The sequence below is a fragment of the Ylistrum balloti genome, unplaced genomic scaffold (genome assembly GCF_031769215.1).
Source record: "Ylistrum balloti isolate Yb309-2 unplaced genomic scaffold, AGI_CSIRO_Ybal_v1 Utg369812, whole genome shotgun sequence".
NCBI lineage: Eukaryota > Metazoa > Mollusca > Bivalvia > Pectinida > Pectinidae > Ylistrum > Ylistrum balloti.
Window position 1 is genome coordinate 579,953 of NW_026781984.1, and position 19,462 is coordinate 599,414.

Consider the following 19,462-nt stretch of genomic DNA (forward strand, 5'->3'; position numbering starts at 1 on the left):
ATTTGTAATATCAACTGGCTTTATACACAGTAAACAGATCTCTTTATCAATAGTTCTCAGACAACTAGATATCGTCTAATGACACACCTATGTATGACATATCTTTATTTTCAAGGTTTAATCTTTTTAAAAATTGTCATTTCGTAGACACTTGATTATTTTGAGAATAAATATAATTTAATAAACCTGTGTATATTTATTTTAACAATTTGTGGGTATATGTATTTGTGGATTAAAAGTATGAAACCAATGGAAATCAATAAAAAATTAATGATTTACTGTATCTTTATATGACACACCTGTCTGCATGTATCTCACCTGTATCTCACCTGTATCTCACCTCTGTCACATTTCTATATTTCCAGGTAATTATTGATGATACTGACAACAACATCGTGTACGAGTTTCCATGTAATCGATGGTTTGCTACGGACGAAGACGATGGTATGACATCCAGGGACCTCATTGTCAATGTTGGCCCAATGAACATCGCTCCAGGTAAAGATTTTAGACAGCTGCTTGCACAGTGATATCTTTCCATTTGAAACAATTTGATCTTCAAATTCTACAAATTATTTCGGTTAAAAACTGAAAACATGTTCACACTCTTTCAATTGTATTAAAATGTTGGCCATATTGTTAAAAATATTCCAATATTAGAGCATTGGTCGGAGAGGATGGATTTTAGAAAAACTTCGTGAAAACCAATGACTCTGTCCTCTTTAAATTACTGAGGAAAGGGAAAATATATACTAAATTACCTCACAATTCTATTTGATAAATGTTTTTAACTTACTTTAATACACAAATATGTGTCATGTTTCCAGATCGTTGAAGAACAACTCATTTCCAGTCTAAATTAGATTTTGAAAACAGTACTTTTATGTAAAAATATAAATCGCTTATTCATTTGGTGTTCTCTTTTGCCAGCAATAAGCCTTTCCAAACTTTGAGTTAGGATAAGGTGTTGGCCTCCTGGTATTCTGTAATAAGCCCACCATGCATCTTTGAGTCAGACATAAGGTGTTGTCCCCCTGAGGTCCTGTAATAAGCCCACCCCCTGACTTTGTGTTGAAATTATATTTTGACTACTCAAAGGTTCCTTGCTGGTTAGATAACAGAAAACATATTTATTTGAGTCAGGGTAAGGTCTTGTCCCCCTGAGGTCCTGCTGGTTAGATAACAGAAAACATATTTATTTGAGTCAGGGTAAGGTCTTGTCCCCCTGAGGTCCTAAGCCCACCCCCTGACTTTGTGTTGAAATTATATTTTGACTACTCAAAGGTTCCTTGCTGGTTAGATAACAGAAAACATATTTATTTGAGTCAGGGTAAGGTCTTGTCCCCCTGAGGTCCTGCTGGTTAGATAACAGGTATTTGAGTCAGGGTAAGGTCTTGTCCCCCTGAGGTCCTGTAATAAGCCCACCCCCTGACTTTGTGTTGAAATTATATTTTGACTACTCAAAGGTTCCTTGCTGGTTAGATAACAGAAAACATATTTATTTGAGTCAGGGTAAGGTGTTGTCCCCCTGAGGTCCTGCTGTTAAGCCCACCCCCTGACTTTGTGGTTGATAAAGATTATATTTATTTGAGTCAGGGTAAGGTCTTGTCCCCCTGAGGTCCTGCTGGTTAGATAACAGAAAACATACTTATTTGAGTCAGGGTAAGGTCTTGTCCCCCCTGAGTTCCTGCTTGTTAGTTAACAGAAAACATATTTATTTGAGTCAGGGTAAGGAGGTCCTGCTGGTTTAACAGAAAACATAATTATTTGAGTCAGGGTAAGGTCTTGTCCCCCTGAGGTCCTGCTGGTTAGATAACAGAAAACATATTTATTTGAGTCAGGGTAAGTTTCCCCCTGAGGTCCTGCTGGTTAGATAACAGAAAACATATTTATTTGAGTCAGGGTAAGGTCTTGTCCCCCTGAGGTCCTGCTGGTTAGATAACAGAAAACATATTTATTTGAGTCAGGGTAAGGTCTTGTCCCCCTGAGGTCCTGCTGGTTAGATAACAGAAAACATATTTATTTGAGTCAGGGTGTTGTCCCCCTGAGGTTGCTGGTTAGATTTATTTGAGTCAGGGTAAGGTGTTGTCCCCCTGAGGTCCTGCTGGTTAGATAACAGAAAACATATTTATTTGAGTCAGGGTAAGGTCTTGTCCCCGAGGTCCTGCTGGTAGATAACAGAAAACCCCCTGACTTTGTAAATTATATTTGAGGTGACTGGTTAGATAACTCAAAGAGTTCCTTGCTGGTTAGATAACAGAAAACATATTTATTTGAGTCAGGGTAAGGTCTTGTCCCCCTGAGGTCCTGCTGGTTAGATAACAGAAAACATATTTATTTGAGTCAGGGTAAGGTCTTGTCCCCCTGAGGTCCTGCTGGTTAGATAACAGAAAACATATTTATTTGAGTCAGGGTAAGGTGTTGTCCCCCTGAGGTCCTGCTGGTTAGATAACAGAAAACATATTTATTTGAGTCAGGGTAAGGTCTTGTCCCCCTGAGGTCCTGCTGGTTAGATAACAGAAAACATACTTATTTGAGTCAGGGTAAGGTCTTGTCCCCCTGAGGTCCTGTAATAAGCCCACCCCCTGACTTTGTGTTGAAATTATATTTTGACTACTCAAAGGTTCCTTGCTGGTTAGATAACAGAAAACATATTTATTTGAGTCAGGGTAAGGTGTTGTCCCCCTGAGGTCCTGCTGGTTAGATAACAGAAAACATATTTATTTGAGTCAGGGTAAGGTGTTGTCCCCCTGAGGTCCTGCTGGTTAGATAACAGAAAACATATTTATTTGAGTCAGGGTAAGGTCTTGTCCCCCTGAGGTCCTGCTGGTTAGATAACAGAAAACATATTTATTTGAGTCAGGGTAAGGTGTCCCCCTGAGGTCCTGCTGGTTAGATGTCCCCCTGAGGTCCTGCTGGTTAGATAACAGAAAACATATTTATATGAGTCAGGGTAAGGTCTTGTCCCCCTGAGGTCCTGCTGGTTAGATAACAGAAAACATATTTATTTGAGTCAGGGTAAGGTCTTGTTGACAGATAACTGTTAAAACATATTTATTTGAGATAACAGAAAACATATTTATTTGGTCAGGGTAAGGTCTTGTCCCCCTGAGGTCCTGCTGGTTAGATAACAGAAAACATATTTATTTGAGTCAGGGTAAGGTCTTGTCCCCCTGAGGTCCTGCTGGTTAGATAACAGAAAACATATTTATTTGATATTTTGTCCAAAGGGTTAGATAAAGAAAACATATTTATTTGAGTCAGGGTAAGGTTTGTCCCCCTTGCTGTGTTGTCCCCCTGAGGTCCTGTAATAAGCCCACCCCCTGACTGACTACTCAAAGGTTCCTTTGGTTAGATAACAGAAAACATATATATTTGAGTCAGGGTAACTTGTCCCCCTGAGGTCCTGCTGGTTAGATAACAGAAAACATATTTATTTGAGTCAGGGTAAGGTCTTGTCCCCCTGAGGTCCTGCTGGTTAGATAACAGAAAACATATTTATTTGAGTCAGGGTAAGGTCTTGTCCCCCTGAGGTCCTGCTGGTTAGATAACAGAAAACATATTTATTTGAGTCAGGGTAAGGTCTTGTCCCCCTGAGGTCCTGCTGGTTAGATAACAGAAAACATATTGATTAATTTTTATATGGTTAGATAATTGTTGAGGTCCCCCTGAGGTCCTGCTGGTTAGATAACAGAAAACATATTTATTTGAGTCAGGGTAAGGTCTTGTCCCCCTGAGGTCCTGCTGGTTAGATAACAGAAAACATATTTATTTGAGTCAGGGTAAGGTCTTGTCCCCCTGAGGTCCTGCTGGTTAGATAACAGAAAACATATTTATTTGAGTCAGGGTAAGGTGTTGTCCCCCTGAGGTCCTGTAATAAGCCCACCCCCTGAGGTCTTTGTGTTAGATAACATTATATTTTGACTACTCAAAAGTGGTTTCCTCCTGCTGGTTAGATAACAGAAAACATATTTATTTGAGTCAGGGTAAGGTCTTGTCCCCCTGAGGTCCTGCTGGTTAGATAACAGAAAACATATTTATTTGAGTCAGGTCCTGTAGATAAGCCCACCATATTTATTTGAGTCAGGGTAAGGGTTGTAACAAACCTCCTGACTTGTCCCCCTGAGGTCCTGCTGTTGAAATTATATTTTGACTACTCAAAGAAAACATATTTATTTGAGTCAGACATAAGGTCTTGTCCCCCTGAGGTCCTGCTGGTTAGATAACAGAAAACATATTTATTTGAGTCAGGGTAAGGTCTTGTCCCCCTGAGGTCCTGCTGGTTAGATAACAGAAAACATATTTATTTGAGTCAGGGTAAGGTCTTGTCCCCCTGAGGTCCTGCTGGTTAGATAACAGAAAACATATTTATTTGAGTCAGGGTAAGGTGTTGTCCCCCTGAGGTCCTGTAATAAGCCCACCCCCTGACTTTGTGTTGAAATTATATTTTGACTACTCAAAGGTTCCTTGCTGGTTAGATAACAGAAAACATATTTATTTGAGTCAGGGTAAGGTCTTGTCCCCCTGAGGTCCTGCTTGTTAGATAACAGAAAACGTATTTATTTGAGTCAGGGTAAGGTCTTGTCCCCCTGAGGTCCTGCTGGTTAGATAACAGAAAACATATTTATTTGAGTCAGGGTAAGGTGTTGTCAGGTCCTGCTGGTTAGATAACAGAAAACATATTTATTTGAGTCAGGGTAAGGTCTTGTCCCCCTGAGGTCCTGCTGGTTAGATAACAGAAAACATATTTATTTGAGTCAGGGTAAGGTGTTGTCCCCCTGAGGTCCTGCTGGTTAGATAACAGAAAACATATTTATTTGAGTCAGGGTAAGCTGTTGTCCCCCTGAGGTCCTGTAATAAGCCCACCCCCTGACTTTGTGTTGAAATTATATTTTGACTACTCAAAGGTTCCTTGCTGGTTAGATAACAGAAAACATACTTATTTGAGTCAGGGTAAGGTGTTGTCCCCCTGAGGTCCTATAATAAGCCCACCCCCTGACTTTGTGTTGAAATTATATTTTGACTACTCAAAGGTTCCTTGCTGGTTAGATAACAGAAAACATATTTATTTGAGTCAGAGTAAGGTGTTGTCCCCCTGAGGTCCTGTAATAAGCCCGCCCCCTGTCTTTGAGTTGAGGTTATGTATTGGCTACTCAAGGTTCCTTGCTGGTAAAATATACTGGAAACATATTCATTTTGATGGTATTTTTATTTTAGCACTTTTCAAGGTAAAAATACTAAAAATATGTTTGAGACACCTATAGTTTCATTATGTCGTTTTGATGGGAATTAATGTGCTAAATTTTGATTGCCTTAATTATGTCAATTTACAGGAATTAGAAGAGTATATATATGCGTTATTTTCTCTAAATACTGTGTTGATTTCTCCATCAGGAATTCCGTACGTCATCACCGTAACAACAGGGGACAAATCAAAAGCTGGAACAGGTGCCAGGGTATTTGTAGTGATGAATGGACCACAGGGAAAAACAAGTGGTAAAATATGGCTGGAGACCGGAAAATTTGAACGAAATACAACCGACATTTTCAATGTTGATGTTGTGGAGATGTTGAGTCCACTCAAGGAGATTGAGATTGGTCATGACAACAGTGGTGTAGGGCCTGGATGGTACTTAGAGCAGGTCATTGTCTTCTGCCCAAGCACGGGAATAGAACAGGTGTTCCCCTGTCAGAAGTGGTTTGCAACAGACAGCGGTGATGGTCAGATACAGCGTGTCCTCAAAGAGCAGAAAGCGGTCCGTAAAACCAAAGAAAAAAGTAAGTTTGTTTTCAAGGTCATGTGAAGGGTAAAACTCCCTCAAAACACAAACTGTTAACAAGATTAATTTGTAAACGAATCTTGGAAAAGATTGTACAATGGCAGATATTGGAAGTCAAAATGAAAATTACTACAGTTAAAAAAGTAGCTTAAAGCGAAACATTCTACTCCTGATATTAAAGTATTAAACTTTAAAATCATTTCCTTCCCCCAGAGATCCCATGGATTGTTATCGTTTCAACAAGTGATGTGAGAAGTGCAGGCACTGACGCCAATGTCTACATGGTTGCCTATGGTGATAAAGGTAAAACTGAAAAGGTTACTCTGAGCAACAAAGGTGACAACTTTGAGAAAGGACAAACAGATCACTTTAAAGTGGGCATGGTAGACATTGGCAAGTTGTATAAGGTCCGTGTGTGGCACGACAATGATGGACTGGCGTCAGGCTGGCATCTCAACAAGGTCATTCTTGAAAATGTGACAACCAAGGAGAAGTACAACTTCAAGTGTGACCGCTGGCTGGCCGACGACGAGGACGACAAGTCACTTATACGAGAAATGCCAGCAGAGAGTAAAGATATCAACAAACCTCTTCCTTGTAAGTATTGAATCGTGTAACATGGATCCAAGGTTTGATTGTATAATAAAAATAAAATATATAATAAATGACGTCTTCCATTAAATGTACCCAGGCGCTTTCTTTGGGACGTATAAAGCATGATCTATGTCCATCAGAAGTTTGTTACTTTCTTTCATTTCTATGGAACTTGTTAGATTTACTCATCACCTGTGCTTGAGGAATACTGGAGTAAACATTTGTGTGCAGAGTTATTGCCCTTTTAATACTTAAAACCAGGTTTGCTACTTTCACCATTGCCATAAACATTTCATGCTTTTTTTTTTACAGTGGTGAAATACACTGTGGAAGTTTACACAGGAAAGAAGATGAGAGCTGGTACTGATGCCAATGTGTTTGTGAACCTGTTTGGAGAGCTAGGTGATACTGGTGATCGGCCTTTAAAAGAATCCAAAACTAACAAAAATAAATTTGAGAAAGGAAATGTAAGTGTTGCAGTCTGTTATGTTTAAGTTAAACCTATCAATTGCAGTATGAAAAATCATAAATGTTTCAAGACCATTTTGCATATTTACTTTACTTTCACTTTCAGTTTCTATCTATAGCACAGCAACCCAGGGTAGGCTTATACATGCTTATTTTACATCAATGTAACAAAGTATTGATCCAAAGGCAACCTTGTAACTGTAAAAATTATCTATTGGAACACAAATTAAAAAGATAAAATTTTGTAGAATAACTCATGCTGTCTGTGGTCCTACTGAAACAAATAGGTATCAAATTATTCTTACCATCTCTGAACTAGACATATATTTCATATTTCCAGGTTGACATTTTTACATTGGAAGCAGTGACCTTACTCAAATTAAATAAGGTCATCATAGGGCATGATGGGAAGGGTGCAGGTTCAGGCTGGTTTCTGGACAAGGTCGTAGTCAAGCAGGAAGGTTCAGACAAATTTGATGCTTCCTTTGAATGTGGACGGTAAGCATACTTTATATTTTTTTTTCACTTTGATCTGTAAAGAAATTTCTATGTTTAGACTTTGGTGAATCTTTGTATGTTGAACTTGTGACGGAAGAACTAGCTACAGTGATAGGAATAATGAATTATATATATATCAAGTAAAATAGTACATATTGAAGTATTCATAGGATGAGGTCAGAGGTCAGGACAGTTGGTTACAAAAATAAGATTGTAAAAAATTAATATACTGTCACACACCCAGAGACTAAAGTTATGTCCCTTGTTGTATTCACACCCCAAGTCTAGAGTTATGTCCCTTGTGTTTATTCCCAGAGTCTAGTGTTATGTCACATGATTTATTCACTGCTCAAGTCCAGATTTATGTCCCTTGTTGTATTAACTTCCAGAGTCTAGAGTTATGTCCCTTGTTGTATTTACTTCTGATGTTTAGATTTATGTCCCTTGTTGTATTAACTTCAAGAGTCTAGAGTTATGTCCCTTGTTGTATTTACTTATAATGTTTAGATTTATGTCCCTTGTTGTATTAACTTTTGATGTTTAGATTTATGTCCCATGTTGTATTAACTTCAAGAGTCTAGAGTTATTTCATAAAATATTTTACCTAATATAATCTTTTTTCATGAATACCACTATCTATTACTTTATAACTCTATTACATAAATCATCACCTTTTTTGTTATTTACAGCTGGCTAGCAACCAGTGAGGATGATGGTCAGATTGTCCGTGAACTTACGCTTGGATCACAAATGTTGTCCAGTAAGTATTATGGGATAGATCCTTAGTTCTATACAAGTTCTATCGCTTATTTCGAAAAATGGCAGGAATTCGAAATGCTTTCTAGTTTAATAAAAAATTTATCTCAACAATGAAGTAAATGTTTAGTATCTTTCCCAAATTCAGCAACCACATACAACGTTTCGGTGACTACGGGCGATGTCAGAAGTGCAGGAACAGATGCCAATGTATCTATACAGATATTTGGATCAAAAGGCGATACAGGAGAACTTCAGTTGCGGTCCTCGGAAAACACCTCAAACAAATTCGAGAGAGGAAAAACAGACAAGTTCAAACTGGAATCTGTAAACATAGGAACGGTAAGTGAGACACAAGTATCGAGGTGTGATATTATCCAAACTATCGGTATTGTGATATTATCCAAACTATCGGTATTGTGATATTATCCAAACTATCGGTAGTGTGATATTATCCAAACTATCGGTATTGTGATATTATCCAAACTATCATTATTGTGATATCATCCCAACTATTGGTAGTGTGATATTATCCCAACTATCGGTAGTGTGATATTATCCAAACTATCGGTAGTGTGATATTATCCAAACTATCGGCAGTGTGATATTATCTGAAGTATGGATAATGTGCTGACATCATGTGAACCACTATAGTGTTTGTCTGCATTACTCAAACATGTAAAATACAAATACTATACATCTTGTCATTCATGAACATTTTTACATATTACACCTGTCTCCCGGTTGGAAAAATAAAAAAAAATAATTTCAGGAAATTTGAATTTCAAAAAAGCTATTGCGTCTGCTTTGAGCTTATTTAATATTTGCGAATTTAGCGACCCTTTGAAAATCACAAAAAATTCTTTTTATTGTAAAGCATCTGTAGAGCTGACATGCCTAAATGCATCTAAACATTTTCTAGTCATGAATACTTCTATGATAAAGAAATGTTTGGACAGAACATAAATCTTTGATCTAGTATGGCAGGTTATTTAGATCTTCATTTGATGTAAGAATCTATGTACTCAAAGTGTTCAAAAGAGGCCTTCCAAATATCTGAGTCAATCTCAAAACTTGATATGAGCAAAAACGACAAAAAGCACATTTTGGAGATATTTGCACAAATTGTAAAGAAATATCCTGATATACGCTTTTTTTTTTAAATATTTGAAAGGTCATAACCCTTTTTCAGAGAATTTTAGATAAACCGTTTTTATCCAAGTGATTTAATTTTTGTTCAGTTAAAGAAAATAAGAATTGGACATGACAACTCAAAGCCTGGTGCAGGTTGGTACCTGGATGAGGTCCGTATAGATGTTCCTTCTCGAGGTGAGCATTATCTGTTTGCCTGCCATCGCTGGCTGGCTAAGGACGAGAAGGATGGCCTCACAATGGTAGAGTTAGAACCATCACACAAGGAGGACCGTGAAAAACGTAAGCCGAACATCATTACTCTATACTATCTGCACACAAATAATATATTTCCTGCAAATGCATGTCAGCTGGCTGTAATCAAGTTCATGGTTTTGAATACCATGTGACTTTTGTCATTAAAACAATGTCTGCATTAATTTATGTCTTAATTAAGTGTGGAAGTCACGTCTCAGTGATGTACTAACAGAATGATATCTATTTCTAACAAGATTTCTTATCTAACATGTAAAAGTTACAACTCTGGTACACCCTGTTGCTAGGTCTTAAACATAAATGTAACTGTCTAGGTACATATAGGAGGAGTATGTATGTGTGGGAGGAGTTATGTATGTGTGGGAGGAGTTATGTATATGTGAGAGGAGAAATTTATTTAATGGAGTAGTAATGTATGTATGTTATGCTTATGTGGGAGGAGTAATGTATGTGTGGGAGGAGTTATATATATTTGGGAGGAGTTATGTATTGGAGGAGAATGTATATTTGGGAGAAGTAATGTATGTATGGGAGGAGTTAGGTTTATGTGGGGAGGAGTTATGTATATATGGGAAGAGTAATGTATGTATGGGGAGGATTTATGTATATTTGGGAGGAGTTATGTATGGGAGGAGAAATGTATATGTGGGAGGAGTTATGTATATGTGGGAGGAGTTATGTATATGTGGGAGGAGCAATGACTATGAGGGAGGAGTTATGTAAGTGATCTAGGCTCTGTAGAATGTTCTGTTACCATATACAGGCTGTGTTTTGAGGTAGACATATTAACAGAACCTATCTTTCTGTGTCTATATTGTCCAGTCTCCACACCTGTAAACATTCTGACCAGGAATTGATAATTATACAAGATATTATTTTTAACAATCAGCTTTTCTCATTGCCTGACATATTAACCTGTTCCTTCTATACTAACACTTTACTCTGTTCTGATTGACCTCGCTACAGATGTCTTCTTTGGAAAATGGAAAAGAACTAATTTTCATCACGAAATAATCTATATTTTTCAAGGAAAACATTTAAGCGAGATCAAATGGATTTTTATACTAGGTACACAGACTGGTTTTGGCCATGATAATTAAAAGTGAAAGGTAATAAGGAGACCTTGGTCATAACATAAAAAGTTTTTTTTTCTCTTTAAATTACATCCCAAGATAGGTAAAAACTACTTGATAATTTTAAACCTTTTAATTTTTTATAAAGTACAAAATTTGAAAGACATTGTTGCTTGATATGATCTTTATGAAACATGCAATTTGACATCCTTTTAAAAATGTCTAAAATTGTGCTTTAATTTCTGTTTGGGTATTTTTCAAAAAGTGTTACCTATCAGAAGCTATAATAATTTTTTATCGAAACTTCATTCTCATTGGTGTCAAAATGAGACTGACTGTTTGATTAGAAACACAAAGTAAACAAAATTCTATACTGACCAAAGGTCAAGAATTGGCAAATTAATCTGACCAATGGCCTGAGTACCTTTCTACTATATATTCCATCACTGAATTTGTATTTATCTTGCACAACTAACTAGGACGCAGAGGGCCAGGTAGGTGGATTATCTCCCTTGGAGAATTGAATTATCCCCCTTCTTTTCTACAGCTTGTCCTTTATATTATGGTGTTATTGCATGAGCTCCATAAAACAAGAAAGTACCATATAAGAAAATAAAATTGAAATGAAAATATATTAATAATGTGAAAAAAGAAAGGAAATAAAAAAACGAAAAATTTATTGCTAATGTAAAAAAAAAAGAAAAAGCAGAATTTGTGGTCTTTATTAAGAAAAGTTTTCTTTCTCTTGTTATGAAGCTGAAATTTGCTTGTGCATTTGTGCATGCCTATATTTAGACAAACGTCTGGTATGAGGAATTTATCCTGTTTGTTGTACATTGCTTACCTTGACAATAAAAATGTGTTGATTTTATGTATAAAACATTCCTGTCTATAGTTTATATCTGGTGTGTAGGGCATGGTTACTTGTGTGATGTTATGGTTGGTTGATATGCATGTCTAGTTAGGTTGCTTGCTGCAACTGCTGAATTGTCCTGAAGTACCGACCAGTCTTGAGTAGATGTTAACTGGACATCAGCAAACATTTGACATTCAGAATAAACCCAGCTCATTATGTTTTTGTAGATATTGAATGGTTTACTGTTTTTCTTCATCCTAATTGACATTTAGAGCATGTGTTAGCTATACCGACAGGAAAGAATTGATGATAGTGGATCGGGGAGTGTTTAAGGTGAGGTTGGGGGGTTACTTTAGTAATAACAATTACATGTAGAACCATGCGTCGGTTTTGATGACTAGGTGTCATTATAGGGACTGTTTATATAATAATAAATTCTTGTTTACGAAACCTCTGGTTGGTTTTTCTGATGGCATAATCATTACTGTTATAGCTACTAAGACAAGAGAGGATAAATCTGTGTTACTGTATACAATTGTACACCCCACACCATCTGCTACCAAGTGTTTCCTTTAGCAAATCACGATAACAATTGTGTCTGTAGTACCATTGTAAAATTGTTAGTGTCTAGTTAATCAGTGTTGTGAGAAATTGTTTTATTTTACGCTGAATACAGCTAACAATACAATACTAAATCTTACTTCCATGAAATAAAAAAATTCACTTACTATCCATTTATAATGTCTGGACTGATATCTTTTAACATATAAGTGTGTTACATCCCCTCAACACTGTACCCTCAATCCCAGTACATAACTAACACTACCTACAGACAGAACATCCCCTCTACACCCTCCCCTCCATTCCAGTACATAACTAACACTACCTACAGACAGAACATCCCCTCTACACCCTCCACTCCATCCCAGTACATAACTAACACTACCTACAGACAGAACATCCCCTCTACACCCTCCCTTCCACAACAATACATAGCTTACACTACCTACAGACAGAACATCCCCTCTACACCCTCCCCTCCATCCCAGTACATAACTAACACCACCTACAGACAGAACATCCCCTCTACACCCTCCCCTCCATCCCAGTACATAACTAACACCACCTACATACAGAACATCCCCTCTACACCCTCCCCTCCATCCCAGTACATAACTAACACTACCTACAGACAGAACATCCCCTCTACACCCTCCCTTCCACACCAATACATAACTAACACCACCTACAGACAGAACATCCCCTCTACACCCTCCCCTCCATCCCAGTACATAACTAACACTACCTACAGACAGAACATCCCCTCTACACCCTCCCTTCCACACCAATACATAACTAACACTACCTACAGACAGAACATCCCCTCTACACCCTCCCCTCCATCCCAGTACATAGCTTACACTACCTACAGACAGAACATCCCCTCTACACCCTCCCCTCCATCCCAGTACATAGCTTACATTACCTACAGACAGAACATCCCCTCTACACCCTCCCCTCCATCCCAGTACATAGCTTACACTACCTACAGACAGAACATCTCCTCTACACCCTCCCCTCCATCCCAGTACATAGCTTACACTACCTACAGACAGAACATCTCCTCTACACCCTCCCCTCCATCCCAGTACATAACTTACACTACCTACAGACAGAACATCCCCTCTACACCCTCCCCTCCATCCCAGTACATAACTAACACTACCTACAGACAGAACATCCCCTCTACACCCTCCCTTCCACACCAATACATAACTAACACCACCTACAGACAGAACATCCCCTCTACACCCTCCCCTCCATCCCAGTACACAACTTACACTACCTACAGACAGAACATCCCCTCTACACCCTCCCCTCCATCCCAGTACATAACTAACACTACCTACAGACAGAACATCCCCTCTACACCCTCCCCTCCATCCCAGTACATAACTTACACTACCTACAGACAGAACATCCCCTCTACACCCTCCCCTCCATCCCAGTACATAACTTACACTACCTACAGACAGAACATCCCCTCTACACCCTCCCCTCCATCCCAGTACATAACTTACACTACCTACAGACAGAACATCCCCTCTACACCCTCCCCTCCATCCCAGTACATAACTAACACTACCTACAGACAGAACATCCCCTCTACACCCTCCCCTCCATCCCAGTACATAACTTACACTACCTACAGACAGAACATCCCCTCTACACCCTCCCCTCCATCCCAGTACATAACTTACACTACCTACAGACAGAACATCCCCTCTACACCCTCCCCTCCATCCCAGTACATAACTTACACTACCTACAGACAGAACATCTCCTCTTCACTGTCCCAATCATACCCATTTCATCTTCAGTTGATAACCCCAGCTCTCTCCCAACAGCTCTTTGTGCTATCACAATTTTAGATAAAACAGTGCCACTATTCCTCTTTCCCCTCTATTTCTACACCCCCCCCCCCACACTACCCCCTCTTACATCTCTAAAACTCACCTCTCACCTCACCCCCCCCCCCCCCCCCTCACACTTACTAGTCAGAACATTATTCCACCCTTACAGTGTTCACTTCTGCTTGCCATCAACCTTAATTATTTCAACTTTCCTGGTCATATCAGTTTATCAAAATTTTCCCACTATAGAAATATCTGTTAGAAATGTATAAAATATATCAGAATTTCAAACTGACATTATGCCTGTACTTCAAAGGTGTTACCATTATACACAGCAGTGGTGTAAATTAAACTTCAGTAAACCTTTTCCGTGTTATAGACGACGTAATCTCCAAATTTACCAGAAACAATCACTAAATTTCATGAAGCAGTTACTGTGAAATCATAAATTTTCGATGAGCTTCATCTTTGTGGTTTTTTCGAAAGATTATTTTTTCATTGACACATGCAATGATTTTGTGAGTAAACATAATTCAAGAAATCTACTTATACTTATTTTAAAAGTTTGTGGATATTTAGATTCATGGATTAAGGACGACCCATGAGATCCATGAAGATAGATCTACCCCCAAAATTAATGATTTTAGGGTAACTTTTGAATTGAGAAAATTTCAAATTCATAGAATGTCTGTACACCCCCTACATAGTAAGAAGTTTGTCTGGCTGCTGTACAAAGCTTGTGTACATCATGGAACTTCTGAACAGATTTCATTCATACTCAAAGTATGTATCATACATACACTCATACACTATATAATATCTTTGATGTCATTGGTCAGCATTGAAAGGGTCAAAGGTGTCAGCAATCATCAATGAAGTAAAGAGATCTGTGATTTTGGGTATATCTTTGTGTATGTGACCCCGAGTTTTCACATTGTCAGAATACTGAAGTTTGTCAGGGAGACAAGGATTAACCGAGAGAGAAGTCATTGAGAAGGAAATTTGCTTATAACACACCAACCAAAGCTCACTTTGTTTTTATTTAAAACCGTCATATTTTGTTAGAAAATAATGTAATAAAGAAGTGGTGCTGAAAATGGAACAAATTATAGAATATATTGGGGGAGGGAACATATTGTTAATTTCATAAGTTTGTTCGGTGATTACAGATATGTGCATGGATACAGATCAAGTGTGATTCTGTGTTTCTTAAATATGTAGATAGAAAGCAGTGTGTTCCGCCTTCTATATATACAGAAGATAATATCTACTTATTTTACTGTATTTTACGTACTCTCGATTGTCTGCCAACAACAAGGCAGAAGACATAATTTGTTTTGGATTGAAGAAATTAAAAAAAACTTTTTACATTATTCTTGCATATTGTTTGATTTCAATATATCTTAGAATGAGAAAATAATGGGAATGTTGTTTTTTTTTCCTTGAATCATTACTAAAATTATTTTGGAACAAAGCTGTAAGATCTAGATCTTGGTATTGAGATTTTAGAAGTTAATGAGCAAACAGTGTGAAATTAAAAATAGAATTAAACTTTAATTGTCTGCATAAAACAAAGTTTAGAGTTCAGTATGTTATACTGCTTATGCTGGTATTTCTGTATATCAAAGGTCTGCCATACGAAGTGACAGTCTGGACCAGTGACAAATCCAATGCTGGAACGGATGCCAGTGTCTTCATCCAGATGTACGGCGACAGCGGAAAAACGGAGAAGGAAATCCTCAACAATCGCTCGGACAATTTTGAACGTGGAAAGAAGGACATGTTCAAGGTCATACAATCATTTATGTCCTGTCATTGTTAACTTTATCAATTTTGAACTAATCTAAGTTTATCAATTTAAATTCAAGAACTGGATGTTAACAATTTTAATGATTATTTCAAAGAAAATAAAGTATGGAGATACACATTATGAATTATGTTCAGTCTGATGCTATGAAATAATAAAACCTTTTTTGTCAAAAAAAAACAAAAAAACAAAAAAAAAACCACACGAATCCCATAATTCAACAACAGTTTTTTGATATCACAGATTGAAGCAGCAGATGTTGGGCGGATTCAGAAAGTTAGGATCGGTCATGACAGCACCGGGATGTTTTCTGGATGGCACCTGGAGAAGGTAGGAACTCTCCTGTTCCACTTCCTGTGACCATTCTTCAGGATCAGTTAATGGAATATTTATATCCTAAATAAAGATTTTTAATGGCTAAAAAGTGAAATGTTAAACACAAGTATTGGTTTATGAAAAAAACACCAACTGAAAATTGGAGTCTTGGTATTAAATCATTATTTTTACATACTGTGTATCTAGTTAATATTGTGTATCATCATGTTTCAGGTGCTGATTCAGAGACATCCGAGGAAAGGAACAAGAAAGACTCCGAAACGTAAACGGACTCCATCAGCAAATGAGCGTCGAAAATCGCTCGTATCTGATCTACAGGAACGAGAGGAGGATTCCGATGGTAGCAACTCATCAACATCTCCAACACCTCGAAGGCGAAGAAGTTTCAAGAAACACAAAGAACCGGAGTTAAAAACAGTTGAAGAAGAGAGTGAGGAGGATGTGTATGATGGCACGGAGACAGAGGATTACTGGTTCTTTGTCAATGAGTGGTTCGCACGTGGTGAAGGTGACGGAGCTATCCAAAGGGAGTTTACTCCTACCGACAAGGATGGCAAGCCACTTAAGGGGGCTCTTCAAGGTAATTCTCAGTCCACAGGTAGACTTTAGATATTGCCAGATCCAAATCCTAAAAAAATAAGACTTGTCAAATGCAGATATTTGAAATGAATTGCTATGTGACATAACAGGGGAATTTTTTTACAAAAAAAAAATATATTTGATATTTTCAAAAAATATTTTTCAAAACTTAAAATATAAGAACCTCTCTAAGTTATAGATATGTTTGGTCTTGTAGAACGATGTGATGGTAAGTTTAGATATTGTATACATTTCATCACATGGTACATCTCTATGTCACATCACACGTTAGTTTGGTTTGTGGTATGTCACAGTCAATAAGATAGGAATTAATCACAAGATTACACAAATACTGACACCTTTATGCTGTGGTTTTATAAAAAATATTCCAATATCAGCATTCTTTGTTATACAAATATTTGTCAGCACTGCTGTTTTATATTATAGATTTTAAAGTAAATGTTTTTCTGTTACAAAAATCACCACAGAAGTCTATATATGGTATGAATTTAAATTTCAAAAGTCAATGACGTCATGAACTAAATATCTATATTACAGAATGTTTTCTCCGTGTCAATGATGGGAGTAGAATAGAAGATCTTATAACACAACCAGTGGAATATTAGAGTGTGACGTTTCAATGACTACATGGTCACCTTCATCAGACAAATGATCAGCGAGAAGCATATTAGCACGGACTGATGAAGGTGACCACATCACACTCAAATCTTCTACTGGTTGTGTTTATAAGAACTTTAAATCTACAAACATTTTTATTATGGTATTTGCTTGATACAAACATTATTTCATTCATACATATCACTTTTATATAAGAACAATCACATTTCAATTGAATTCAGAAACAAGTATTTCAACTTGTATAAATCTGTCTCCTTGATATACAACTAACATCTTAAACCTGACATTCTGTAAACAGGAGCTAGGTATGTTAGAAGTTTGAACTGTGAAATCATTATAACATCATTTGAAAGTCATTATTACCAGTGTATAGGATTATGTCTTTTAGTATTACATGTGGAAATAAATCAATATAGCAAGGTTGTAGACATTGTACAACACTAATATCCCGTGATGAAATTTCAATCTGTAAAAGTTGGTGGTGATTGTGTGTTTCAGATGTTGAGTATGAAATCCATGTTTTTACTGGAAATGTACGAGGTGCAGGCACAGACTCCAACGTTTTTGTCAACTTGTATGGGGAAAACTTTGACTCCGGTGAAAGGCAGCTTAAGGATTCAAACAACTTTAACAAGTTTGAAAATGGACAGGTAGGTTCAAGACCTTGGGTGTCATTTGATATTCAGCCCTGTTGTCATTCACCAGACTGTAATGTGCCATGTATCTCTTGATCAATATTCTTTCCTCTAAAAGATGGTTATAAATTAACTTCAGAGTTAATTGATCAGCTTTTATTACATTTTTGATAACCGGTATTTAAAATCAATTTGTATAATTTGTCATTTATATATATATATTGCTACATTTAAAAAAAAATAGACAATGTTGATGGTGTCATTTTAGTAAGTGTATATCAAATTGATGTTTTTTCTTCTTTTTTTTTTATCTAACAGGAAGATATTTTCAAGCTTAAGATCAAGGAATTGGGACGTTTGGTGAAATTACGTATTCGCCATGACAACAAAGGAATTGGTGCTGCTTGGTACCTAGATAGAGTGGAAGTCGTGGATACGAAGAAAAGGCACACGTAAGATTTAGCGGGATTTATTTTTACCAGAAAATGATCTATACAGATTGAATGATTTCATGAATGTTAATTTTAATAGTACAATGGATTGATAATGTGTAATGAATGTAATGAAAGTCAGTGTGAGCTCTTCTGTGTTGAAGGTACTACTTCCTGTGTCAGCGTTGGTTAGCAACAGGAGAAGACGACGGTCAGATCTGTAGAGAACTTGTTCCCGTTGATAAATCATTGCTTAGTAAATCAGGAAAGGATTCCGCGAGGGCTGAGGTTGCCTTGGAAACCAAAGGTAAAGTCATTAGATTTTGTAGTTGACATATTTTTATTGATGTTGTGGGTATACTCTAAATCCACAAATTCATGTGTCTGTGAACTGTTAAAATTAGTAAAAGGAGACTTACAGGGCTATACTCATCCATGAAATCAAATGTGGACAAAGGAGTATTATTGTGAAAAATTATGAAAATTAAGCCCCACAAAAACATAGGATATTACAGTATATCCTTCACAAGAAAATCCTCATTTTTTTGGAAGCATCTGTCCATGTATTGTTTCAATCTGACTATCAAAACAGAAATATATACAAAACAATATTTAATGTATATTTTCTTTTAAAAGCTGCCATGACAACATACTACGTGAATGTGAAGACAGGAACCGTATGGGGTGCAGGAACAGATGCCAATGTGTACATTTTATTGTTCGGTGATAAGGACAACACAGGTAAAGGGAGATAACTCAAGCCTTCAAACATGAAATAGAGTTCTGATTTGTCTACTTGCATAGATTCATGAATATCAGTTTCTAGATCTGACTGCGTTCTGGATAACATTAAACAACAAAGCTGTTACAAGACTTAATCAATTGTTTATGAAGAAAATTATCAGTGAGGAAAAATAAGTAACAAAAATACTTATAGAATAGGAACAGAAGAAAAATTTGGTAATTAATAGCAAAACGATAAATTTGTTTGTAAAAACTCTCTAGGTATCTGATGGGGGTTGATCTTTTTCAGACACTATATTCCTGAAATCCTCAATGACAAACAAGAACAAGTTTGAGAGTGGACAAACAGACAAGTTCCTGGTTGAGGCTGTCAACATCGGCGAACTCAAGAAGATCAAGTAAGAGATTTTACTGTTTTAAATTTTTTAAAATTAAAATTAAATCA

The 19,462-nt window shown here is 37.1% G+C and overlaps 1 protein-coding gene across 1 annotated transcript in view; it reads left to right on the forward strand.

Moving 5' to 3' along the window:
- The window catches only part of LOC132544864 (lipoxygenase homology domain-containing protein 1-like), a 54,861-nt gene that overhangs the window by 23,211 nt on the left and 12,188 nt on the right, over positions 1 to 19,462 (forward strand). Inside the window, exons 11-27 of the mRNA XM_060208516.1 lie at positions 366 to 498; positions 5,395 to 5,778; positions 5,994 to 6,377; positions 6,687 to 6,841; positions 7,183 to 7,340; positions 8,030 to 8,100; positions 8,245 to 8,438; positions 9,338 to 9,530; positions 11,056 to 11,070; positions 15,475 to 15,635; positions 15,897 to 15,983; positions 16,203 to 16,569; positions 17,706 to 17,857; positions 18,161 to 18,294; positions 18,438 to 18,580; positions 18,910 to 19,014; positions 19,307 to 19,415. Of these exons, the coding sequence (XP_060064499.1) occupies positions 366 to 498; positions 5,395 to 5,778; positions 5,994 to 6,377; positions 6,687 to 6,841; positions 7,183 to 7,340; positions 8,030 to 8,100; positions 8,245 to 8,438; positions 9,338 to 9,530; positions 11,056 to 11,070; positions 15,475 to 15,635; positions 15,897 to 15,983; positions 16,203 to 16,569; positions 17,706 to 17,857; positions 18,161 to 18,294; positions 18,438 to 18,580; positions 18,910 to 19,014; positions 19,307 to 19,415 (2,945 nt within the window). The remainder of the gene's footprint in view (positions 1 to 365; positions 499 to 5,394; positions 5,779 to 5,993; positions 6,378 to 6,686; positions 6,842 to 7,182; positions 7,341 to 8,029; positions 8,101 to 8,244; positions 8,439 to 9,337; positions 9,531 to 11,055; positions 11,071 to 15,474; positions 15,636 to 15,896; positions 15,984 to 16,202; positions 16,570 to 17,705; positions 17,858 to 18,160; positions 18,295 to 18,437; positions 18,581 to 18,909; positions 19,015 to 19,306; positions 19,416 to 19,462) is intronic.